Raw genomic sequence first — 26,034 nt, 5'->3', positions numbered from 1 at the left:
TAGAACATGGCTGAAATGTGGCCATTCAGTGTATGTACTTCCACAGCAAACTTGCTGTAGGCTCTCTGCTTTCTGGAGATGTAGCCTCTCTTCACAGTCAGGGTCATGCTGACAGTAGAAATCTTGGAAAACTCCAGTCCCTGCAACCGCTTCATTTCCTATTTTCCCCACAGGCACATCCTATAAGTTCCGTGTCCGGGCGCTGAACATCCTGGGAGAGAGCGAGCCCAGCGCGGCGTCTCGGCCGTACGTGGTGTCCGGGTACAGTAACCGCGCCTACGAGCGCCCCGTGGCCGGGCCCTACATCACCTTCACAGACGCCATCAACGAGACCACCATCATGCTCAAGTGGATGGTAAGGCTCCTGGGGGTGGAGAGCGCTGCAGGGGCAAGAACCAGGTGTGTGGGTGCTCCTTGCACAGCTTACACATCCTCCAGGTTACCACACTGGGGCTTGTCACCAGCACAAATGGATCTGAGATCCAATAGCTGTGTCCACCAAAGGAGGACTGGCCTTGGGACACATAAAAGGGCGGGAAGTCACAGAGCCTAGAAAACCCTTTCCATCTGAATCCACGTTGTATACAGGAAGATTTCAATGGATAACTGTGGGGTCTCGACCATTTTGTTCAATAAGCACAGTTGAACAATGCATGGGGCGGCTGCTTGCTCCATTAGCACCTCCTCTCTCCTGGTATTTTCCAGCAGATATGTCCTTCACTCTCATTTGCTAGGTAACAATCCTAAATGTTGATAATCATTTACAGAAGACCACTGCAGAGGATTTTTAGGAGTGGGTAGGATCTTTTGGATAACAAGACCATATCTGAGTGTTTTCAACAACTTAGAGCTTATTCAGAGGGATGCACTGCTCTCCTCTCCTAGCTGCTTCTAGCCAGAAATTGCCACAAGGCAGGATGGGCACTGCTGTTCATTTAAACTCAAATAGTAGCTGGTAAAGCACTGGGTGAAAGACAGCAAGAGCACACGGAGCTGGGACAGTACTGCCCTGCGTGTGGGGGAGGAAGAGAGCTGACTTCAGAAACACAAAGCTCCTGCAGTGACCAGTTCATGGCAAGACCCAGTTTCTCTGGAAGCCATGAGCCTGCTGAAGTCAAGATGATGGTGTGCTTGCTCATGCCCAGCTGAGTCACTGTTGTTCAGGAATTTTTTTCTCTTGAATCATTGTCTGAGGCTGCTGAGAGGGAGCAGAGCACTGGTTGCCTGGAGTGACAGGCCCAGATTCACGGCTTGTCTGTTACCTGAGAGAAGCAAAGCTTGAGAGTAGCAATTAGCACTGAGCTTTTGTAGGGAAGCTCTCATTGTGCAAACCAATGGCAACACAAGGAAGGTCCCTCTGCTAAGTTACCTTCCTGTCCCATCCCATTTATCCCAGCTGCTCCTCACCTAGTACAATACGAGCATGGACATCTCTGCTAATTTCTGCTCTCCTTCCCATTCTCTGCAGTACATCCCAGCCAGCAACAACAACACTCCCATCCATGGATTTTACATCTACTACCGCCCCACTGACAGTGACAATGACAGTGACTACAAGAAGGACGTGGTGGAAGGTAGGAGACATAGAGAGACTGGGCCTGCCACTGGTCCCTGCTAGAAGACAGCACAGCCAAAAGAACCCTGTGCACAAAAGGCAGTGGCTGTCCAGGCTGCTTTACCAGGCGCTGCTGCAGAGCTGGGCCAACTGTCTGTTCCCTGAGGAAGTTCAGAGCTCCATGTGGTTTTTTCCTCTTCAGGAGATCGCTACTGGCACTCCATCAGTCACCTGCAGCCAGAGACCTCGTATGACATTAAGATGCAGTGCTTCAATGAGGGAGGTGAAAGTGAGTTCAGCAACGTGATGATCTGTGAAACCAAAGGTAAGTGGATTCCCAGGGCAGCTCTGGGAGCACAGCTGCTGCCTTCCCTGCCTGCAGCTGTCAGAGCACAGCAGGACAGGAACCATCCCTGCCTGACAGTACATTACCCAAGCTCCAGTGAAGTGGTGGAGGCAGCACTGAAGAGAAGAGAGACACAGGGTTGTCCATGCTGTTGATCAGTGTGCCCAGTCTGTGCTCACCCCTTGGGCAGAGTCCATTGCTGTCCCTCAGAGCAGCAGTTACCTTTTGTTTGCCTATCACATGGGTGGTGACTGGAAGCAGAAGGGTTCACTTTCCCTTGCTGTGCTGAATTCCATGTTGCACTAGGAGCAGGCCCCATGTTGTCTTCGAAGCAGTCATGACAGGAACAGCATTAAGTCCAAGTGTGTGCTTTGGAGAAGCTATTTTGGATTTGCTTTTTCTTGAGCAGTCCATCAGCAGATCTGGCAGAGCCGTGGCCCAAGCACAGAGGCCTTGTCTGTACTGCCATATGCATCAGCCTAGGATTCCTGTCATCCAGCAGTGCTTCTTTAAAGCCACCGTAGAAGTCTGGCCACTCCACAGCAGCATTAACATCCCTGCACTGCTGTGCTCTCTGCCATGTCTCTGACGTTCTCTCTTCCTTCCACAGCTCGGAAGTCTCTTGGTCTGCCAGGTCGTCTTCCCCCCTCCCCAGTGCCCCCTCAGCAGCGTCCCCCACTCAGTGGTGGGCACAGTGGCCTGGGGACAGGAGCCATGGTGGCCCGTTCCAGCGACTTGCCGTACTTGATTGTAGGCGTTGTGCTGGGATCCATCGTCCTCCTCATTGTGGCTTTCATCCCCTTTTGCCTTTGGAGAGCTTGGTCCAAGCAGAGTAAGCCTTGTTCCTTGGGGGCTGATACGGTTTGCCTGTGGATTAAATCTCACCCGGGGTGTAGTTGCATCAAATACCCAAAATGTGAGGGAGTTGTGGGAAGCAGGGAAGGGATGGACAGAGGGCAAGTCTCAGATGTCCTGTGGAACCCCATAAAGACAAAAGGCACTGTTTGTCCCTTGTCCTGCTTGCCTTGTTGCAAGGAACCTCTGGGATTAGGGGGAAGGGCTCCTTTTCACCATTTATCTCCAAGAGTGCTTTAGACGCCAAAATAGCTGCCTGATAGGACAGCCTAACCCTATACATGCTGAGCTTCAACAAGCTTGACTTCACCTCTGATTTTTGCCTCAGACTTTCTTTTCCTTCCCTCTGCAGAGCAAACCATTGACATGGGCTTCCCAGGAGCTGGGCTGCTGGTGTCATCCTGCCAGTACACCATGGTGCCTCTGAGAGGCATCTCTGCTCCTCGTGCCAATGGACATCCCTTTGCCAATGGGCAGCCCTATGCCAGCAGGGCACATCTGAATGGCATCTGCACCTCTGCAGGAGTGGGGTACGCAAGCACCAAGCCCCGAGATTACAGCCCCAATGAAATGCCACAGGTGAGTCCACACCTGGAATCAAGAGCTGGTTTGTCATGAGCTGGAGGCCACACTTGCAGTGAGAGGGCTCTCCAGGCGCGGTGGCAGACTTTGCAGCATGTAGAAGTGGCAAGGCTGGTTTCCCAAAAGAGATTTCCCCTTTGTAGTGAAGTCTGAGACACGGGGGGAACAGGAAGGACTCCAAAACACAGATGAAGGTGTGGTTTCTTGGGCCAGGTGCCTCTTAAGGCAGGAGGAGGCAGTGAGGAAAGGTAACTCTTATGGGAACAGTTCCTGTCCCCTGAGCAAAGCTCACAGGGACTGACAATGCTGAGGACTCTGTAAAAGGGTAAGAGGCAGTGCCAGAGCTGAGATGATAAATTGCTTATCTCCCACTCATTCAGCAGTAAGTGTAAAATGAGTTTTTCAGTGCTCAGTTTCGTTGCCCTCAGTAGCAAAAGAAACAGTTTCAGCTTTTTCTGCCTTCTGCTTAAGAGCTTCAGTGGTTTGCCCCAGGGCTCTGACTCACAGATCAGCATGTGCCTCTTAATGCTGCTGTGTGCCAGTGCTCTGCTAAGAATCCTTCTCTCCTTCCAGTCACATGAGGAGACCAATGCCTTGCTGCAGGCAGGAGTGCTGCAGAATGGGAGTGCCCAGCAAGACTACCAGCCCTCTAGGTGAGTTCTGGCCTGTGGAGAGGGAGGGTGGAACAATCTACTGGGACCCATAAGACTACATCCTTACAGAGGCCTGCCATCAATACACTCCTGTCTGTCCCAGCTCTTGAGAAACAAGTCCATGCTCCAGCACTAGGACACCTTGGTCTAAATTCTCTTCACACAACTCATTCCTCTTAGGATTTCAGGAAGGAATAATTTAATTGTAGAGGTGGCCAAGACCTACTCCCCTCTGTCCCCTTTTCCTCCTCCTGTTTCTAAGTGGGAAACTGAAAAGCAGGATGAGAGAAGCAAATATCTGTGATTGATGCTGATAAACAGCTGCCCCAGAATCTGCCCTCACACAAAGTGAGTGCTTTCTGTCTCACTGTTCAGACATCCTTCATTATCGTGCTCCCTCCTGTGTGAGGCACTATTCCTCTCAGCTCCTGTGGCATTCGCCAGCTCTTGGGTCATGGATACCAGGTCTCATATCACCTCATTCCCATACCACTGGCACATCCCATTTTCTGCTCTTCCCTTCATTTAGGAATGTTCTGTGTCACAGCATTGATGAACTGGCTGTAACACATGAGTTAGATCTTTCAAGGAGGAAAGATCTGTAAACAGCACTAAACCTCTTTGCCTGCTTCCCCAGATTGTCCAGTTCCAGAACAGAAGACAACTCTTTCCTCTACAGTCTCCCAGATGACTCCACTCACCAGCTTCTTCAGCCACAAGATGATTGTCCTCACCTTCAAGAGCACTTTGTTGGCCTCCACCATCCAGTGATAGGAAGCAAAGTGGGAGGGCCTAGCCTGGATGCTCGACGGGACCTCTTCCACCAAGGTCAGTGGTTTGGGAAACTCCATGCCTCCTTCATCTCATCATTTTAGTCTGCTCTTGAGGGGAAATCTCAATGCAGAGCCTTTCTGATGGCTTGTATTCAAGTGATATGAATCAATCTCCCTAGGACCTAATCCACCCCTGTAGTGCAGATCAAACTTGTTTTGTGTGATCATGGCATCAAACTCCCACACAGACTTTCAGAATGCAGATCTTCCTCTTTGATCAGAGTACCCCTCCTCATAAAGTGAACTGTTGACCTGAAGCCTCCCACTGCATGTCTCTTTCCAGTGTGCATTGTAATAATTTCTTGCTCCTTTCCCCCTCAGGAAGCCCTTGCTGCTTAGGGCTAGTGCCAGTTGAAGAGGTAGAAAGACTAGACTGCTGCCAGTCCAGAGGAGATCTCCATGCCCAGAATCCAGTGATCACATCTTTGGGTCAGGAGCTACCAAGACATCTGAACAGCAGCCCTCCACCACTGAGACCCTTAGAGACTCATCCTCCCACCAGCTAGGGACCAAGCTGCCTTTTGCAAAAGACTTATTCTAAAGAGAAAAAGAGAAAGGGTATTTATTTTTGTATAACACCTCTATTTATATATTTATGCACTTGTATATAGATGTATATGTGCCTTTTATAATGCTATGGAGACGGAAGGCATCCTCAGCAAGGTCACAGGAGGACCCAGGAAACAAGGCAGCAGCTCCCAGTGGCACCATCAGAGCATACAATGGAAACAGCTGGACAAGGGACACTGCAGGACATGGGTCCAAACAGAGCTGCCAGCATCCTCTTGCAGCGAGGGTTTCACAGCAAATAATGCTGCCCAAAAGGTCTTTTCCTTTCCCCCACAGGAAAAGTTTGTTCCAGGAACATGCTCCTGTGAATGGACTGGAGTTATGCACTCTGCCTAATCAACTTAAACAACCTTTCACATACACGCCATCTGCAGCTGCTTATCTGTAAAGACAAATCCACGCTTTAACATCTAAAATAAAGGCTTTAGTCTTTGCTGTGCCTGACTCTAAGCTGATTCCTCACACAGAATGAGCCCTTTCTTTTTCACTTGCAGACATACAGCAAGCAGGACATCTGGGGAAAGGTGACATTTTCCTGCAGTTGGAGTTTTCCAGATAGACACTGGTGATGCTGACTCTGGGGTCTTGTTCCCTGTCTCCAGCTGAGTCTCCAGGAATGTGGCTACCCAGCTGGCACTGTATGTCCTTGCCCTTTGTTAGGCAAGGGATTGGTGCCAGACAGCCCCTCGCCTGGGCTCCAGCCATTTCCTACCTCCCAGGGCACAACCTGCAGCTGCACAAGAGCTCCCAGCACCAGGTGCATTCCTCAGCAGGGACCCCCTGTAAGGGTAGGCTGCACGAGCACCATTCACACACTTGTGCTGGGACCAGCAGGAAGTTCTTGTGCCTGGCTGGGATATGGCTGGAGGCCTGCTGAATGTACACCAGACAGAGACTCAAAGACCTGTGGCAAGAGGTGGGAAATGGGGAGGAACAGCAAGAGCAGCTGGAGGTTTTTTAATTTATTCAATTAAAAATTAGCATCTCAGGAGCCTTGCGTGGGAAGAACACAACCCCTCCAGCCTGGGGATGAAGGAAGGTTTCACAATCAGGCAGGGTAAGTGCTGTAAATGATCACATACTGCCACCACACCAAATGAGAGAGGCAAAAAAGAGCAATACCTGGAAACACAGAGCTTGGCCCTCAGACGGATCAGGCGGCTGCAAGCCAGTGGAATTACGGGCTGACTTTCCATTGTTACACCCTCCTCCTGCCAGTAAATGCCATGTCCTTCCCTGAGGAGAAAGGCCCCTTTGCTTTCTCCTGGGGCCAGTAGTGTGTCCCTGGACTAACTAGCTCAGTTGGCAGAACAGGGCCACTGCTGCTCAACAGTAACAACTGCTTGCTTGAGGCAGATTTCTTTTACCATCTTTGCGAATAAATATTTGCCCCAAGGAAACTTCAAACCAGCTTCCCACAGTCACTTGTTTGAAGACAGACACAGACATAATCCACACACATGGACACACACAGCACACCTTGTCCAGTGCAACCCTCTGCGATGAACTGATAACAGTATTTAGTAGTTTTATTTGCTATTTTTTATTCCAAATATGTTGTTACAGTCATATTTTGATTAAAAAAACACATATAACTCTTTACAACTAAACCCCTGGATAGCCAAAACAATTAATTTTGCACTTCCAGGCATGACTGCTGCCACAGTTAATTTTAAGGGTGACTTGGATTGTTAGTTACTATTTCTGAACAGGGAGTTTGAATCTCAGAGTCTTGTGCTAAAGCTTGTAGAAAGAGGCACCCACCTTCTCTGCTAAGGAAAGCAAGTTCTTTCACATCTCATCTACTCTGCCCTGGCTGACTTCCTCTCTCAGAAGGGCCACCTCACAAGTCATGTGCATGAGTCGTGACTCCAGCCGGGCTGTCTCTTTGATGTCAGCACTTCGGGTGCCCTCAAATTCTCCACCCTGCAGATTAAAAAAAAATTGAGAGGAAAACAATGGCTCCTAGAAAACATGGAGAATTAACAGTGGAAATTTATTTCAAATAGGGAAAGTGAAGCTTGCCAAGAACCAGGACATACCCATGACTTTTCCCCACTTTAGTCAGAACTATGTGAAAGACTGAAGGTTCACTAACTTAGACTTCCTCCCTGGTACAGAGCAATAAATCCAGTTCTCATTGTAATGCTGTTACATGATTGTAATATGACTGTTTCCATGTAACAAAGGAATATTCTTTTAATTCCTTCAAGGCATATTTTAATTAGAAATTAGTTTGTTTCAGTCTTAGAAAGCAGCAAAGTGAGCAATTGCAGAGATGGTAAGGTAAGGAGCAGCCATTCAGCCTGTCCCACTCCTAGCCCAAACTGCTGACTGCAGAGCAGGATGTGAGACCGGGGAGCTGGGGAGGGCCACATGATCTCTTACCCATTTCTGAACAGTCCCAAACCTGCAAGCACTGCAGTGGCTACAAGGCTCACCTGACCAGTTGTCAGTGATTCCAGCTCAGTTTCAAGCTGATGCTTTTCATGGCAAAACCTGTTCAGCTGGTGCAGCTTGCTGGTGTTTTCCCTTGTCAGCTTCGCTAGCTGATGCTGCAGGACCACAATTTTTTCCTAGAAAGATGTAAAAAGTCAATCTGGGAGGAGAGAGGACAAAAAGTGTGGAGTGGGGAAGAAGTTCTAGGCACAATGTAAATGTCACAGGTAAACAACAGACTGATCCTGCCACACCACCAGGCAGGATCTGACGCACAGTACCTTTAGTGCCATGTCATCTTTTTGTTTTTAATTTATCTAAATTACAAATGCCTAAGTAAGTAAAGCAGTTAGGCAAAAGTGTAAGGAAAAGAAAGCTATTAGGTACATAGTATTTCTGTACCCTCCTGTGCCCTTCTGTAAAGGCAGCATAAGTGTGTTGCCTGCTTGCACCACAGCAGCTGAGCCTTAGGCCCCACCAAAAGAAGACATGAACTTTTCAGACTGCACAGATTGGCACCCCAGGCATGAGCCAGAGCCTGCTCTGTACTCAAAGTCTCTCACCAAAGGCAGTAAGAGAAAGCAGGAGGTGCTGAATACCACCTGAGAACCAGAGAAAAGCACTCTGCAAGGGCTTCATGTAGGGAATGTGTTTGAGGAAAGCAAAACAGAGAGATCAACTACCTCCATGAAAAATAGGATGTGCACCAGCAACTGGAGCAGAGGTAGTAATGATGATGGGAAATCGGAGTTGAACACTATGGTCTATTAAGGATAAGTGAAAAAAAATCAAATATGAGCAAGTTGACAAAAGATTTTAGTGTAACTTTTCAGTTCCCAGGAAAACGAAGCCTTAACAGACCATCACAACACGTGTCTTCTTCCTCTTCCTGCTACTTACCTCCCATTCTTTGAGCTCCACAAAATGCTCGTACTCTTTCTCCATTATTCTCACTTTCATCTGCTCCCTAGGTATATTAACAGAGTGTACTTGAACTTCTTCAAAATCAACCAGCCGACCAAACTTCTCCATCATCAGATTATTGCACCTCTCCTCCAGTCCTAACAGAGGGACATGGGCACAAATGGCAGCACTGTCATTCATTGGTTTACAAGAATTTCTGCCTTATCTCAGCTTTTTGTCTGAGCCCTTTGGTATTTGCTCTGTAATAAATAATTCACATAAAACCACACAGAGCTCACAGCTGAGTCATGCCATTTGTCCTTGCCCATGATGATGCCTGTGTGGTCACTCAGCCGGTCCTAGTAAACCACTCTCACACCACAGGCTGTATAGGGCCTTTGCAGGTCTGGTGGTGCTAGACACAACTTTGGGTTTGCCTCTTGGGAAACTGTTTTGAATAGGCCTTGTTTCCTTCTTCAGATGTTCCAAAGGGGAGGAAATTACCAGAAAAAGCTTATGTATCTTTGGAGAAACTACTTTTATCCTAGGAGTTCTGGTTTACAAGCAGAAATAGCAAACGTGTCCAGACTTCCAGTGTCTCATCCTAGTCAGATCTACTTATACTAAGTTCCCAAATTGGCACAGCCTGATGACTGTGCAATGCTGGAAAACCACTACTCCATCAAAACAGTCTACTTGATCTGTTCTATTTCCTGCAATTACTCTCTGTGACATCCATGCAAGTGTAGAGCCAGATGCTGTGAGTTACCCACAGCCAGTGAGAGGGACAGAAGGAATATTAGCAATGCTGTATTGTTCAGAGTCTTTGTTACTCACCTTGAATCTCCATCTCCATCTCCTTTTTGTCCTGGATAAGCTGCTTATGTTGCTCCTTGGCCTTCTTATGGATCTCCCTTTGCATTAGCTTTTCATTACGTAGGTCCACAATTCTCTTTTTCAGGTACTGCAAGGACTGATTGGTAAATACTAAAGTCTGGGAGAAATCACGGGGCATCTCCCCATCATCCAAGCACTGCACCTGCAAAAGCAGCCAGAAATAAGCAAGGCTGGCTTTACTTCTTAAGAGCGATGGAGATGTCTCTTCATATAAAATGTGTGAGCAATAGAGAGTTAATGAGTGGGATCGGCATGGGCACAACTCTTTTTTTAGGCCAGGGAATTGTGTGAATGAATGCATTGTACCCAATCTGGCATTATTGAACTGGGCAGAATTCCCATTAATTTCAATACTTTTGGGGGATTTTTTGATTTGTTTTTCTGGGGAGGTGTTTCATTTTTTTTCCCCCAGGAGAATGAATATCAGTAATTATGGACCTGAAAGAGAATACCATGCCAAACCTATACAGCACTTGAAGACTATGCACATTTCAGCTATAGGCCAGCCTGCCTGTCCTTACCTCATTTCTGTCATTACAGGAGAAGGGAAAAAAAAGGGAATTCTAGAGGAAATAGCAGCATGAAGTTCAGTTAATGGCACTTCCTTCCCAGGAGACCATAGTGAATCAGGAACTAAGAGCCCCAAAGAACAGTAACACTGTTGTTTAGTTGTACACAGGCTACTCTGCATGTGCAGATGCACAGCATCTTGAATTACCTGATGGAGTCTCAAAGGCACAACTACATCCAGCTCATTCAGTTTGTGCAGCTTTTCCCACTGAAAGGCCTCCAGTTCCCTGTTTTTTATGTCCAGACTGGTTTCTATTTCTTTTGCCTGAAGAAAGACAAATTGTGGACAAACAAAATCCTGTGATACTTAGAATACACAAGGCAACAAGGTTCTGTTAGAGTTCCTGATCCAAAGGGGAAAAAAGTATATAAAAATGTGGGTTTATTTAAAACTACATATAATAATTTAAAACTACATATAATAGGGGAGTTTCATAGGCAAACCCAAGGATTATCTACATATATTCAAGCAAAATTCTAACCTGAATACCTCTGCACAGGTGTACACTTGTGAATGTCTCCTTAGAGCTGCTCTGTATGTATCAAGAGACAGCTGCTTTGTTTAGCATCTAAAACACTTGTACATCTACAGAGCCTGCAAGATAATTTTTATTGTGTTATGCCTGGAAATGCTTATTGATTCTGCATGAGAAAGAAACAATTCAGACTCAAATGTCATGCCCCAGGGTGAATATGTGGCAGCTGGCACTTAGGAAAGCTTTTAAAAACTAAAAAAATGTTGTATGTTAAGCATGCTTGATGGAACATCTTTGAGACAAAAAAAGCACAAGACTTGCACAATGCTATTTCGGTAGCACCCTCTCTCTTCCAGATAACCCTTCAAAATAAGATATTTTTTAACGAGTAGAAATCAAATTTCTTAATGAATGCAAGAGTTCAAAAAGGCAAAATGGAAAATTTGTACCAAAAGTTTATTCAGTGGTTACCTGTGACAAAGAGCAACGGAAAATAACTAAAAGCAAAAGAAATAGATGGAAGAATAGAATTTTTATGCATTTATTTTAACCTGGATTTGTGTTAGGGTAAGTATTCTTCAATCTCTGTTCCTGTACACACACACAGAGGATAGGCCACACCACACCATGTGTTTCATCAGAACCAGAGAATCCAGTTCCTGCTGCTGCATGAGGTTAGACAGCTGGGAAGGAACTGATCTAAAGCCTGGATCCAGCCCCATGAAAGCTAAGGTTGGACCAACTAGATTTACCCTTTCCAGGTGACCCATGTTGAGCTGCCTCCTGCCTCTGTGCTTCCACAGATATCTCTTCCCAAATGGAGGCCTCTCGGAGAGTTACGGTTCTGTTTTTAAGTCTTAGACCAGCACTAATCACTAGCACTACATTGAGCATGCTGATGCTTTCTGAGAAAACACTAAAATACCTTTATGGCCAAGGCATTATATTCCTTTTTGAGGTCAGCAGCAGCTTTCTTCTCCTCTTGTAAAGCTTTCTCAATGCCTATGCGCTGCTGCCGGAGCTGGATGGTGTTCAGAAAGAGATCCTCACTGCAGCCTGAGAGGGAAAGGGTCAAAGAAGAGCTTACTTTCACTGTGACTACTCTGGAATTACTGATTAGAGCTGGTACCTTCTCCTGCTGTGCACATTCCCAGCATTGCCCATAATAACACCATGGGTTTGGTTCCCTAGAGCTTCCTTAAACATAAACCCATGGGCCACGTGCCTCCGGGAACAGGTGACTGTCTTGGATGGATCTTTTTCTTCTTTACATTCAGTCAAGGCAGCTTGTTTCCAGAAGTCAGATTAAATGCATCAAAGCCAGCATTAAAGGTAAGTGCTCAAAAATGAGCTTTTGTAAGCAATGCAGTTCCAGTAGTTAATATGTGTTGCAGTAAAATCTTCAATTATGTGCGCACATAGTTGTTTCTCCATAGCCCCCTTCACTATATATTATGAACTTGCTGTAGGGATCATTTATAGCTCTACTTGTAAACAAAGCTGTATTTCATGGAACCTGTGTCATGGTAAGGAAGATATGTGAATTTCTATCTAATACTGTGATTTCAGTAATACTTAGCAAATGCATAATTATGCCCAAATCAGCAGGCATAATAATAAAAAAGAGAGCCCAATAAAGGCAAAAAAAATTCCACATAAAGGGACAAATATGAAGGTACTAATGCAACAGGTAATTATCCTATTAAATTAGCAATCTGGACGTTTTAAGCAAGAAATAAAAATCTTTATTTCTTCCCAACATTCCATTGAAAAATGAGATGAACAAGGAGTTAATAAAAAATTCAATTTGTGGAAATGATTTTAAAATCCAATTTTAAAAAAAAGGGAAGGCAAATTGTTGGTAAGTTAGAACTTGAAAATGAAGCAGTGCTGTTGCACGGTCATTGACACATCACTCAAAGATTAAAAAAAAAAAACAAAACAAACATCTGAATTAGTTAAGCTTGTACAAAAGAAAAGGAGAGAGAAAGATTGCCTGCCTTTTTTGAATGCACAAATGAAGAGAATTCTGCAAAGTAAAGCTACTCACTTTTCAGAGCAGCCTAGCAACAGGCAATTGCTGCATAAATCCACGAGGTGGTAACAAACAGCTGCAATTACCAGTATGAGGATCCCCTCAGAATTTCCCTGAACAGAGAGGGATCCAGCCAGGCCATGCAGCTGGTTTCCAGAGAGCACAGCCATGCCACTGCTCCAATCCAAAAAGGAAACTTTTCTCTCCAGATAACAGCCATGAATGCTGTTTACCCAAAAGAATTAATTCTTAGTGCTTAGTTAAGTTTTATTTTTCCAAACTTTTTAAATTAGGGTAGTCTACACTACCAGCAGTTTTATTGTCTTGACCAAAGTTTCCCAGGGAAAAATGCTGCACACAGAAGGGGTACACAAATTCCACCCCTTCATGACTTTACCATGCAGTGAATAATTTTAAAAATCTGTGTTTTCTTTCCAAACACATGATGCTGCCCCTAAAGCTAAACAACAAGACAAGGAAATAACAGCTTAGGTACCTTCTGGGCAAACTGAGTCATCAAAGACTATGCATTCAGATCCACCATTTTCCTCATCAGTCTTTAAGTCAGGCTTTTCATCATCCTCCTCTTCATTCTCATTTTGTTCACCTGAAAGAAACAGGCACTGGCTTGCAAAATGCTCCAGACTCACCAGCCATGCATTATGCCAATGTGCTGGTGAACACAAGCCCAGCAACCCATGAAAGATCACTCTGGTAATAAGTGAATGCAGGCGCCTTGTGCCTATTGCTTTGATCTGATGTGATGTTTTCACAGAAAGGAAAAAGAAAAAAGGGAAAGGGAAAGAGCAAGAGAGAGAGAGAGATCACCTAGTAGTAGTACAGACACAGATGCAGCCCATGTTTTTGGGACTTATCTTCAACATATTTTCTCTCTTTATAGGTGTTAGGAACTTGAACAGCGTGGGTTTAGCATTCTACCAGAGAGATTAAGCAACCAAGCAGAATATGAAAGCACAAATCTGTCATAAAACATCACCATTGCCTGCACTTTTTGCTAATCATGTCCCACTGGAAATCAAAAGCCATGTCAGAGAGAGCACAAGTATTTTAGCTCAGTAGGACTGCCTAGCTTTAATAGCTTAAAACTGAGTCACTAAGATGAATGAAATCCTTTTGTAATAGGTTTAGTCCTGTGAGTAATAGATGATTGCAGATTAGGTTTATGATCTCTCATTAGTCAATGGACAGATTAAAGCAGAATGCCACAAATGTGACAGACTAATCACTTATCCATAGCTCCCATTGATAAAGCATGGGAAGCACCTATTTAAAGCTGTGCCTCTTCCTCTTACCAATTACCAGTCCTCGGTATTGACTTACAGGATGTAAATTGCAGGAGCTGTTATCAGACCAACTGCATCATAGTTATCATTCATAGAATTACATCATAGTTATCATTCAAGATGACAGCCACAGAAGACATTGTCAGTCTATAAACAAATCTGGCTAGATTTGACCTACGGGCTTTTGAACTGACTGGAGTGTTGTGTGTACTCAGGGCTCCAGCTCAGGGCTCCAGCTAGACCGAGAGACGTACTTGACCACACGGAAATATGTATAACAAATCCATAAAGCAAAAAGAACAAAATCTCCAACCTGCTTTTCTTCTTACTTCTTCTTTTTCCACATACACAACTTCCTTCTTTAAAATATCTGTCAGAACATCAGCAAATTCATTGTTTTCTCCAAGGGATGCTTCAAAGCTGGCATAAAGAGCTTTCTCACGTTCCTCAAGCATTACAATCTCAGACTTTCTATCCTCCATTTGTGCAAGGCAGCTCTTCAATTTTGACTAAACAAACAAAAATCTATTTCAGTTAAAAGGTACAGCTCATGTGTACCTATATAGGATGCATCTGTGAAGATCTGGAAATGCAAAACTTGTCTGTCTCTCTTGATTAAACCCATGGTTCAATCAAGCATCGCCTAGGAATATGTTCTTAAAGGATGTGATTAGTCACTTATGACATATCATGAAGGATCTATTAAAATACAGATGTTAAGATTATTAAAAAATTAAGTATTGGAAGTTAGAATGTCACTTTAGGACACGAAACAGATGGGGACACTGGATTTTCCAAGGCAAAAAAAGACTTTTAATTTTTGACTCCAACATTTATAGATTTCTAAAAGTGACAGCGGATTGGAGGGTGACAGTGACACTATCACTCTCCAATGAGACTGGATAAACTAACAGTCTATCAAATTTCTTTTCCTCCATAAAAAAATGCGAAACAGTAAGTTATTTACATAAAGTGTGCAAGAAAGTTCATTACAAGAATGTAAACATCAGAAGCCTTAGAAAAACTTAAAAAACAGGGCGACATCAGAAGTGACCATCCTATTAGGGTGATCATCAAGAGTTTTTTGTTTTTCAAAATTTAGCACTAGTCACTGGATTGGTGCTAAAACAAAGCCAAGGGATGTCACCATTTAGTTTATGGTTTACTTTTGTTTCAAGCCATGCACTAATGGTACTGTTAAATTTAAATTAATGTTACATGTGATCTACTTACATGTATGTCCTCCTGTTTATTGATGATGGCACAAATTTGCTCCTCAAGAAGGTCCTCATGTATCTCAAGTTTCTTCAGGATAAGCAGCTCTTCGCAGCATGTGATGCAGCGCAGATCAGCACTTTTCATCTGCACATCCATCTTCAGTTTCTTGTGCCGCAAAAGGCGGAGTTCAGCATCGAAGTTGATCACCAGTGTGTTGATCTGGAGCAAAGTAGTGTGAAATCAGGAACAGGAAAAGTATTTCCAGTGCAGTTAAACATGCAAAGCTAGAGAAGGGAGCAGAAGGGAAAAATTCTCTCTGCCAAATCAACAACTCAGAAATGCTATTTCCTAGAGAGTAGCGATGCACTTTGAAACACAAAGTTAATCCCAAGTCTTTGGCTTTGTTCTCAGCATAATAGTAAAAGAATCACCAGGGCTTCACAGGAATCTTTCACTGGATCCCCTCCATCCCTGAAGTATTTTAGTCTTCAGAGAATGTTTTGGAGTAGTCTGCAGTTTACAGTAGTTTATATAACAATCCCAGATCCATCAATAAATAACTCTTCTAATGTCTTGACAGACTTCTTTTGAAACAGCTGCCAGCTCTTCACTTAGACATCTACAGCAAAATAAGTACTAGCAGCTGCTAACATTAACTTACAGGTGTGTGATGTTCACAGCAGAATTTGGGTATTCCCTCATAACCTTCATACACATAAACACAAGGGTGTCTGTGCTGAGGCAGACCAAAGAATCAATTCCCAGTAGCAGATATTAGAGGAGAGATGCTAAGAAATGGAGCAAACAAGTGAACAGTGGCATACCTCTGCTATACAGCTCTCTTAAACTCTGACTTAGGTGCATCCTGAGCTTGAAGCAGTATACTTGTGTTCAACAGCTTTGAATGGATTTTTTTCCACACTATCAAATTATAGCTTCCCCCATGTTCTAGCGCTGAGCTCCAAAGCTTAGCTAATTGTTGGACAGGAAAACTATTTTCACTTGCATGCTTCAACCTTTCTATGTAACCATTTCATTTGATATCTCTCCTTCTTTTAGGACATGATTCATACTCTCCTTTTCTATGCTATTCAGAATTTTATCACATCTCTAAAACCATTTCAGTTGCCTTTTTTGCAGGCCAAAGATACATTATCCACTTAGATGTACCTTTTAAAGAATGTTTTCCATGACTAAGCATTTTGGTTACTCTCTTTTGTACCTTTTCTAATCCTACAAAGTAATTTTTAGACCAGAAAGTTGAGACTACAGTTATTGAAGAGCTGAGAACATGAATCTACAAAGTTGTAGTGATGCTGCTTTTTAACTCTGTAATTTTTCAAGTTATGTCTAACATTTTACTTTTCTTTTTTTTCCCCTTTTTTTTGGCCACTAAGATCACAGCTTCACGTCACAATCAGTAAGAAATCTAAGATATCTTTCAAGTAATAATAGTCAGAACACAGGTTATAGTTATGGATTTATACTGATTTCCACTGTAAATTTGCAATAGTTAGCATTTTCTGGGACTGCAGAAGGGCAAGACTAGCTGCAATCCTGAGACTGAAGGGGTTTTGGTTTCATTTATGAACCAGTGGGATTTTTTAATCTGACAAAAATAACTTTCAATTTCCTACCTTTTTAATCAAGGTCTCCTGCAAGTACAGATTTTTTATCTTCTCTCTCATTAAAATTTCCAGTTCCATTTCTGTTGGCTCTACTTTCTCCATCTCATAAGCCTCCTGCTTCCCTGTGACCACAGCTGATGCATCTCCAGTCTGTACCATGGCATCACCCTCTTCCACAGGAGGAGTTTTTAGAAACACGTGCCTAAATGCACGGAACGAGGCACATCCTTCCAGCGGCTCCTCCAGCTCTGCCTTGGCCTCCTGCTCCTCTCTGAACTTTAGGAGGACGTCACTGCTGCACTCAACTATCTTTTCAGGAACCTCATCTGGGTGTAACTGAGGGATCGGGGGAATAGGAAGATGTTCTGATACATCTAAGTTTGCCTGTATGGATTTGACTTCCTTCACTAAACTTTTGATTTCATCAATAGTAGAAACCTTGAGATCCCTCAAAGACACAATCTCTTTGTTCATATTCACTTTCGTCTTATGGATCTGCAAAGGAAAAACTATTTTAGTAGGATTCTCCACCACAGGAAGCAGTCTTACCCAACTCAGGAAGGCTAACATTAGGATTATTAAACATTCTGTGATAATGGGACACTCTATTAGTTGACTCTTTTTACATAAAATAATAATTGTGATCTATTATCATTAGATCTATATCAATATAGATCTATATCAATATATATATATATCTATAGAAATCGATCTATTTGATCTATCGTCATTAATATTCTTGGGAGAAACTTCTCTGATCTTTATAGAAGAAAATAACACACCATCCACCTGAAGCAACTGGAATTCCTCATCTGTATAAACCCAGAATTTATGACAAGAACTATTCCCTTTGTTTGCTCTAATGAATTGGGTTAATCACTGGCTATCTGACAGCATCAGAACTACAGAATGAGACTAGTATCACTCTTTTGCACTCCAGCCAAATACAATTAAAAACTATTCCTATGAGAAGGATAGGGGGGAAAATCACAGGGAAAGCAACAAAAGTACTGCACAACATTTGAACTTATTGTGTCTTCAACGTTGAAAGACGCGTGGTGACTGAAGGAGTTCCACCATAGCAAGGTGGGTACAAAAAACCTGATTTCTCAGGAAGATTCCAATTCCAGGAGCAGCGGCTGCCAAAGTGCAAATACAGAGAGGCCACACTAGAACACTTGTCCTCGCTCACATCCCTGTTTTTGTAAAGGTATTTCATGGCACGGGTTATTTAGCTCAGTGTTTTTACTAGATTATAAGACTTGTAATTAAAAGAGACAGATGTTCCTGCTGAAACACAAGTAAAGGTAAATTCTCTTTCTGGAATGATTCCGTTTTGGGTTTGCTGAAACACAAGACAGTTCACAAGAAAAGGGCTGATTTGTAACTAAAGCTTACTCAAAACAGCCAAGGCCTATTCCCACACTCACTTTCAATTCCTTTAAAAAAATTTCTTCAGTGATTAATACACTATCCTCACTTCCTCTCAAAAAATGGGGCTATATACAGTTTTACATACCAAGTCTTCCAGGATTGCAAGCTGCATCATCTTCTTTTCAGTGTTTATACGCTCATCTTCAGTCAGTGTGTAGTTAGTGGCACTCTTCAGCCTGTAACATCCTATAGTCTCCCGTGCTTCTTTGATGTCCTCAGCATCTTTGGAATTCTCATGGCTACGTCTAGGTTTGCTCTTATATCTGGTAGGTACAAAATAAAGCTGAACTTCAAGACAGAAAACATACAAATGAACAGTCACTTCATACCCTCTTACTTGTGCAGCAAAGTTTGGGAGGTGAAAGACTGATAACATCTCTTTCAGAAAAGAATGGCTACTTTGGAAAGAATATCCTGGCACATTTAAATGAAAATCCCAGATATTTTTTCCCTCCTAAGAACTCTTAAACAGCTCTGCCATGGGAAAATTTAAACCTTCACACTCAGACTGAGTTCTGGGTTAAGTGAGCACATGCTGCTATCAATTTCAGGGAGCCACACATCAACAATCTACCAGTCTGTAGCACAGAATACTTGATCCCACACTACATTGGTAAACACTCAATAACCTTAAAAGCTTTGTATTCTGACTCTACATTGGTCCTATTCCCTGCCATTCATCTCCTAAGGAAGAACTTTTGTACTTCCATGAGCATAGAATGGTTTGGGTTATAAGGCACCCTAAAGATCATCTCGTTCCAGTGCTCCTGACATGGACAGGGGCACCTTCCACTAGACCAGGTCACTCAAAGCCCCATCTAACCCAGCCTTGAAAAAGTGGTCATTCAAAGATAAGGCTTAGGTTAGATATTTGGAAAAGGTTCTTCACTCAGAGGGTGGTTGGACACTGGAACAGCCCTCCCAGGGAAGTGGTCACAGCACCAAGCCTGACAGACTTCAAGGGGTGTTTGGACAATACCCTCAGGCACAGGGTGTGACTCTTGAGGCTGCCACATGCAAGGACAGGAGTTGGCCTTTGATGGTCCTTGTGGGTCCCTTCCAACTCAGGAAGGAACTATGATTCTGTGAAAGATGTCCTGTCCCCTTTTCTTGCTGCTCAAGATAAAGACCAGCGTGGAGCGTGATGACATATCACAAACACTCCCATGAAGGCTGAGAGGCTAAGACTGCTGACCTAACCCAGCTGTTACAGTTTCTGCTCCATGAGGGGCTGGCAGGATTCACTTTGAGTTGACTGTAATGGTGTAGGTGTCCCTCAGTCATGAGCAATTTAGACACATTTTACTCCCTATCTGAAAATACAGCTACCGAGCTGGATTCAAATTTGATAATATTTTACAGGAACCATAGAAACTAAATATATTCTAATGCTCTCTCGAGACTTGGAAATACATGAAAACTCATCTGTTTTAATTACAACCCTTAGGAATATAAAAACCTAACCAGGGAGATTATAGTGCCATATGACACCTAAATGGCATTACTAGACCTCAACAAGAAGCAGAACTAAAAGGGAACAGAGTCCAGTTCAAAACTCACAATTCATGCCATTCTGCCCTCCTCTTCATGATCTTGGCTTTCAGTGCATCATATTTCTCAATGAGCCTTCTGATTTTCTGACGTCTGCTTTCTATATAACGCGTGGTTGGCTTTTGGACGTCTGGTGTCTTCAGGCTTTCAGCCTCATTCTCAAAAGCTACACTTCCTGAAACAAGATATAACCATGTGAAAATGTAATACCATGCAGCACAGTGCAGTTCCAGCCACTGGAAACTCCCTCAGACAACTCCTGTAGAACTGATGTAAATTAGTTCCATTGTAGTGGATGTTTTGTAAGTATTCGGGTTCTTTGACTGACTTTTAGTCACATTCTACCCACACAGCTGACAGACAATTGCTGAGATTGATCTAAACATGGAAAACTATGTTTGAGTGTTACTTTGTACATAGGTACTAAAAAAACACATTACAGCTATATTTCTTTACCTGCACTTACATGTGTATTTTTAACTTGGACTCAGGAACACAAACTGAGTTGAAAGACAGAAACCCTATTACTGAAATATTTAAATAGTTATCATTACCTCTGTGCACAGGGCTTGTCTCTCTGGAGATCTCTTCTGCTTGTTCTGCCTCTTTAAGTCCTGTCCACTTCTCTTTATGTACTGCCCCCTTGCTGTCCTCCTGTTTCTTATCTTGGGCGTATTTCTCAGACACTGTTAGAAGGCTGTAGGTCGAAATCTGATGATTGCTTTGAATAGCATGAACAGTGAGAGTAAATTCCAGAGAGTCCTGAAACCTGGAATCACAAATTAGACAAAACTGTCTGATGTCAGTGGGCACAACATACCATTTTACCTTGACCAAAAGAGCATGAATAGTGTAGTTTACTTATTGCACATGCAATCCTTACATATAAATCCACAAGTCAGTAAGTAATTGCATAGCAGGATGACATATGACACTATCTACTGGCTTATATGCAATCTAAGAATGGAGATGATCAAGAATAAACACATGAAGACTTTTCCCAATATTGAAACTTATACCAGGTTCTTCATGAGGGTAATTTTCATCTTCCACTAAGGACTTGTCAAAAACATGCTCATTCTATCTTTTTTCCCAGTTACATACTCTGTGTGCCTAAGGTGGTTTTTTAATTGTGTGTTTATTTTATTAATTAATGTTTTGCTCTTACCTAGATCTATGAAAACCACCTCAAAATGGACCTCATGCCTAAACTTTTGTTCTTGAGAAAGTTTGTTTTGTAACTTCAAATTGTATAGAGAACATTGTGTTAGCAATGACATTAAAATACCTGACAGACACACAACATGTCTTAAAAACAGGCAGTCATTTCCCAGGTTGTTTTTCAACACTTCAGTAAGAGTTCTTGGTTCTTATTGAACTTACTGGCAAAACCCCAGGCAAATAGTCTCAACCAGCTTTCTTCATACAGAAGTGAATCCAAATGAAGTAATTTCCTTCATTTGACTATCTGCATTTTTACCAATGATTCAGTAGAAGTAATTACAAATAAATATGAACATATACTCTTGTGTATGTCCCAAGAATAAGTAAGATTCTTAAATAAGAACAGAATCATAACAGAACAGATTAAATACTGATTATATGAGAGAGAGAGAAAAAAAATCACATTCTTTTTTCTTGTGGGAGGTACAACTTCATAGACAATTAACCCCATGGAAGGTCAGAAGAAAAGTGGTAATTACTGTTTTTGTAGTTTCTGCAGTCCAATGAATTGTTTCTCGTGCTCCCAAGCCAGCTGCTTTTGCACTAACTGGATTCTCTGTAGTGTCTGCCTGTCCAGCTCTTCAAAGATCCTACGGTCCATCTCAAACTCCTGCAGGAAGACAGAAAACCCAGCATCACATTATTTTGGCTACTAGATCTTCATAATAAATATTTTTACCTAGGTGCCTTAGTTGCATGCTCATCAACACTATCCTTTATTTCAGAAGCTATCTCCACAGAGAACCAAATTATTTTCCTGTGCTTCTTGATTGGCACAAATAATCAGCTGTGATTAAGCTGGGATTCAGCTGTGATTCAGAAGTCCATCAATTTATATATTCTTAAAACTACCTTAATCCAAAGCATTGGACATCTTTGGCCCCAACATGGTATGTAGCAACATTTTAGAAGGTGCCTGTAAATGTAAATGATCCTAATAAAAGCCAGGTGTACCTCTCTGTGCAACTGCATGTGCTTGGGCAACTCCTGATTCTTTTGAAGGAGCAAAACAAAGTCTTGTCTCAGTGCACTTAACTCCTCTCTTTTCTTATTTTTCTTTTCTTCAGCTTCCTTCATTTTCCGTTCATGCTCCTCTTTCTGCTTGTATTCCTCAATACTGAAAATGCATAAAAAGGAAATTATGTTATCTCAATGCAAGAGTGGAAAGGTTACAGTTTATATGACCTTTTAGATTTCCTTGATAGTCTTAAATTCCCACTGAACTCAATGGTTCTTAAGGTAACTTAAAAAGGAATAATCTTCCTGTATATTTACACACTCTTAACATCAAGAGGCTTTGACTTTTTGCTGTCTCTGTAGTACGAAGTTAACTGCCTCATAGTATGATATTTGAATTACTTCCAGAGAAAAATAGATGAAATGGAGAGAAAGCATGAAAAAACTGTGTGTTTCACAAATAAATGACCCCAATTTTGGGTTGATCAATTTGTCCCTCTTCTTTGTAGGCAAAAAGAAATACATGAGAAAAGAGCTACCAACACTTGAAAATCCTTTTCATCATTATCTATGCATCTCTTACTTGTAGGCATCAGGATCCTTAATGTCTTCAGTAGCCTTCTCCTTCTCAAGACCTCTCTGGAATAAAAACATTGTCTTGTCTTTAAACAAGCAGTTATAGTTCAGCTTTTATAAAGATTAAGACAGAGCTTTCACCACCTCTCACAAAAACAAAAGAAATCTTCATTTTCAATATTACTATCTGGCCTTAAATATTACGTTGTCATGTTTCAAGCAGAAAAAGCAATGAAGTTGGTTTATATGTAAAAAGAACTAATGAAACATTAGGGACAGAGAACACAAATCCTATAACCTCCCCAGTGGCATAAATCATTACATCATTGCTTGTCCTAAGTTCACTCTGTCCCATACCATCTTTGGTTCTCTACCTCCCAGCCCAGTTCTCTTGTCTCCCCTCACAGCCACATTGACAGAGTCAGTGTGTCACGGGCTAATTCCAAGTTACTTCTGTAATTAGTCTGGTTGGCTTTTGCTGACTGCATAATGGATTCACAATTATTAGCTGTGAAGAATGGCAGATGGATGGACATTGCAGTAGCACAAGCCTCATTTCCCTAGGCAATCATTCTCTGACAAAAGAGGGGGGACTATCACCCAACAATTTAGCTGTACTTAATTGATCTGTAATTTAACTCAATTAGTTTCAGATGATTTGTATTTGATTCTCTAAGAATCTCATTAAGTTTAATGAAGATAGAATTTTTTAAATCTTTCACATGACTTAAAACTAGAACAGATACTTAATGAAGATATACTTTGAAAAGGAAAAACTCTATTAGAATGTTCATTAAGGAATGTTGTTAGCCTGAACAACAGAACTGACCATAAAGGTCTTTATATAGAGCTACTTACATATTTAAAACTATAAATCTGAACATATGCTTATAATTGTATATTAATAACTTCTTGTAATATTGGAGTTAGTAAGACTCTGATATCAAAGGTTCTAATCATTCACTTATAGAAAGTAACTCTGGCTCTATTCTCAGTGCCATAACAATTTAGCTAAATTACCAAAATCACAATTTCCTCTGTCTCCGTTGCCAAGCATCCTTCAAAATGTAGTTACTAACCACTACTAAAACATATTTAAAAGTTTAATTTGTTTTATGTTGACACTTTCAAGATTTTTTAACACTATTGAATATATGGCCACTGTAACATTTATTGTGCATAATGGCATTTCTTTACTCAACAGGTCTCACTGCTTCTTTCAAGTTATATTTATTTAATTCAGACACTCTTAAGACTTTTTAAAAATTCAATGAAATCTGAACATTTTAGTTGACATCTCTCTTCCTGTGCATTATCAGTAGAACTGCTTCTGAGTTCCAGCGTCATCCGTTTAAAAGATGATCAGTTCTGCAGTGAGTGCAGGACACCTGTAAATTCATTACTACTAATGCTGCCCAAGAGTGAAAGAGCAACAGCATCAGCACCATGTTGTGCTCTTTTGCAAATGTAAAAAAATCCATTGTGAATTTTAGATGAATGGTACTAGATGTATAGAGAAAGTACATATATGATATTCTCCAATAGTATTTCTAGAATCCCCATCCACAGCAGAATCATACTTTACTGGAATTAAACCCAAGAAAGGTATGAAGTATGAGAAATCCTTGCAATTTTTAATTCCAGGAATATGCATGACTACACCTTTGAGTGGGAAAGCACTGGCAGAATATTACGCATGAATAAGACATACTATGTTTATTTGGAGAAAAACACAAAACACTGAGAAGGAAGAATGCAGTCCCAGAGCCAATTTATTAGGGAACATTTTGCAAGAGCTATTCTTCTAAATAGCTGGGGAAACTTCAGCTTTTGCTGTGAAAGATCTTTAAGAAAAATAATTGAACCACGTTTGCCCATCTGGATTGCTTCATTCCAAATAGGCCTAATTCAGTGAAAGAGGGTACCAACTTACCCTAGGAGGGGGGATCATGACTTTTAGCTCTTTGGGAACCTCTTCCTCTGACAAGAGGTCAAATGTAAAAATGTTTCCATCTCCACCACAGGTAATCAGACACCCATCATCATGGCTACAACAGATCCCCCGGATCTGCCCATTATCGTTGTCGTGCACATTCAGGTACCAGTAGTCCTTGAGGGCACCCTCAGAGATGCCTTCCTCCTTGAGAGGATAGGCACGCAGGGAGCCATCCTGCATCCCACAGAACATCAGCGGGGGCTGGGTACTGGTAAATAAACAACAAGAAAGAGTAATAGCAGCAACTTCTAACAAGCAAGCTCAAAATATTGAAAGAGCTGATCTTGTTTAATAGAAATCACTTTCCCAAGTCTGGAAGCTGAAAGCAAAGTATTTGGATCATTTAAAGTATATGTGATTCTACTATGAAGTGTTTTGCAGCTAATTGGCTGCACTTGCCATGTATCTTAGAACTACTCTTAGCCCTGAGCTGGGCAGTGTAGCAGACACAAAGTTAAAAATGAGAAAAGCAGATTTTTAGCCCTTGCTCCCCATTTAGTACAGATGGTGGTGAATACAGCCAGCAGTAGATTAAACCCTGAATTAAACCTACCTCCTTTTGATGCAGAACATGCATATTCTTACAGAGAACCTAATATTGGGAGTCTGAAAAGAATCCAGCCTTTCCATTCATACAGTTCACAGAATGTCCTGAGAAGCCTATATTCTTAGCACTAGAGGGATGGACTGACTGCTCCATGTTCTAATTCTCTTTGTTAACTATGATAAAGAACTGCTGTTCTGTTGATCACTATATGCAGGGACTTCTAAGGGTTCTCCTAGAGTTCTACAATGTAGGGTGGTTGAGTTCTAGTCCGTACTTACTTAGAAATCCCACTTTTTCGTCTTTGAAGGTCTTTTAAAATTATTCTATCAGACACATGGCTCAGCTATGTCCATTAGGAATTTTAAGTGAAACTCAGTACCAGGAAAATCAGAGAGAGTTCCTGTATACTAGAGTTGAGCCACAATTGAAAAGGGACAAAGGAGCATACACTCCCCCTTCCAAGTTAAATTTCATCAAGCTTTATCCCAGAGCTATTTCTTACATTACAGTATTTTACCAGAAGGAGATTCGGTGAATGGGATTGTTCTCAGTGTTCTTCATAGGAATCACTTCAAAAGGTTCATCCTTCCTCTTCTCAGGGTCTTCTTCGCCACCATGTGAGAATTCGCAATGATAGAGAAACCCTGAGTCGTATCCACCCTGAAGAAGAGAAGGACCATAAGGAAATGGTGACAAAAGAGAACTGAAGCAACTGACCAGGAAAATGCAAATTTCAGAATAATTCTTCCTTTCCTAAGGACCTGTGATAGGTTAGAAAATGCTACCTCCAAACACCTATAGACCCTATTTATCCACAGACAGAAGTCTGTCATGATCTCTGGCATTAAAAGCCATTCTACCACTATGCTAAAATTCTACCTTCTG

The 26,034-nt window shown here is 42.2% G+C and overlaps 2 protein-coding genes across 2 annotated transcripts in view; one reads left to right on the top strand and one right to left on the bottom strand.

The window, feature by feature from the left end:
• BOC (BOC cell adhesion associated, oncogene regulated) overlaps positions 1-5,794 on the top strand; it is a 54,223-nt gene extending 48,429 nt beyond the window's left edge. The window contains exons 12-19 of the mRNA XM_058045565.1: positions 174-355; positions 1,469-1,574; positions 1,758-1,880; positions 2,512-2,733; positions 3,109-3,335; positions 3,912-3,991; positions 4,629-4,819; positions 5,146-5,794. Coding sequence (XP_057901548.1) covers positions 174-355; positions 1,469-1,574; positions 1,758-1,880; positions 2,512-2,733; positions 3,109-3,335; positions 3,912-3,991; positions 4,629-4,819; positions 5,146-5,330 — 1,316 coding nt within the window. The 3' untranslated portion in view covers positions 5,331-5,794. The remainder of the gene's footprint in view (positions 1-173; positions 356-1,468; positions 1,575-1,757; positions 1,881-2,511; positions 2,734-3,108; positions 3,336-3,911; positions 3,992-4,628; positions 4,820-5,145) is intronic.
• Positions 5,795-7,014: 1,220 nt separating this feature from the next.
• The window catches only part of CFAP44 (cilia and flagella associated protein 44), a 41,203-nt gene continuing 22,183 nt past the window's right edge, over positions 7,015-26,034 (bottom strand). Inside the window, exons 17-34 of the mRNA XM_058045456.1 lie at positions 25,667-25,809; positions 24,540-24,810; positions 22,614-22,669; positions 22,028-22,190; positions 21,553-21,683; positions 20,404-20,618; positions 19,859-20,024; positions 18,384-18,561; positions 16,874-17,359; positions 15,252-15,455; positions 14,332-14,527; positions 13,211-13,321; positions 11,605-11,735; positions 10,352-10,468; positions 9,574-9,775; positions 8,734-8,894; positions 7,836-7,970; positions 7,015-7,320 (exon numbers count right to left, since the gene is read on the bottom strand). Of these exons, the coding sequence (XP_057901439.1) occupies positions 7,186-7,320; positions 7,836-7,970; positions 8,734-8,894; positions 9,574-9,775; positions 10,352-10,468; positions 11,605-11,735; positions 13,211-13,321; positions 14,332-14,527; positions 15,252-15,455; positions 16,874-17,359; positions 18,384-18,561; positions 19,859-20,024; positions 20,404-20,618; positions 21,553-21,683; positions 22,028-22,190; positions 22,614-22,669; positions 24,540-24,810; positions 25,667-25,809 (3,201 nt within the window). The 3' untranslated portion in view covers positions 7,015-7,185. The remainder of the gene's footprint in view (positions 7,321-7,835; positions 7,971-8,733; positions 8,895-9,573; positions 9,776-10,351; positions 10,469-11,604; positions 11,736-13,210; positions 13,322-14,331; positions 14,528-15,251; positions 15,456-16,873; positions 17,360-18,383; positions 18,562-19,858; positions 20,025-20,403; positions 20,619-21,552; positions 21,684-22,027; positions 22,191-22,613; positions 22,670-24,539; positions 24,811-25,666; positions 25,810-26,034) is intronic.

The sequence above is a fragment of the Melospiza georgiana genome, chromosome 2 (assembly GCF_028018845.1).
Source record: "Melospiza georgiana isolate bMelGeo1 chromosome 2, bMelGeo1.pri, whole genome shotgun sequence".
Taxonomy (NCBI): Eukaryota; Metazoa; Chordata; class Aves; order Passeriformes; family Passerellidae; genus Melospiza; species Melospiza georgiana.
The sequence above is the reverse complement of the archived record's forward strand: the minus strand, read 5'-3'. Positions and strand labels throughout refer to the sequence as shown.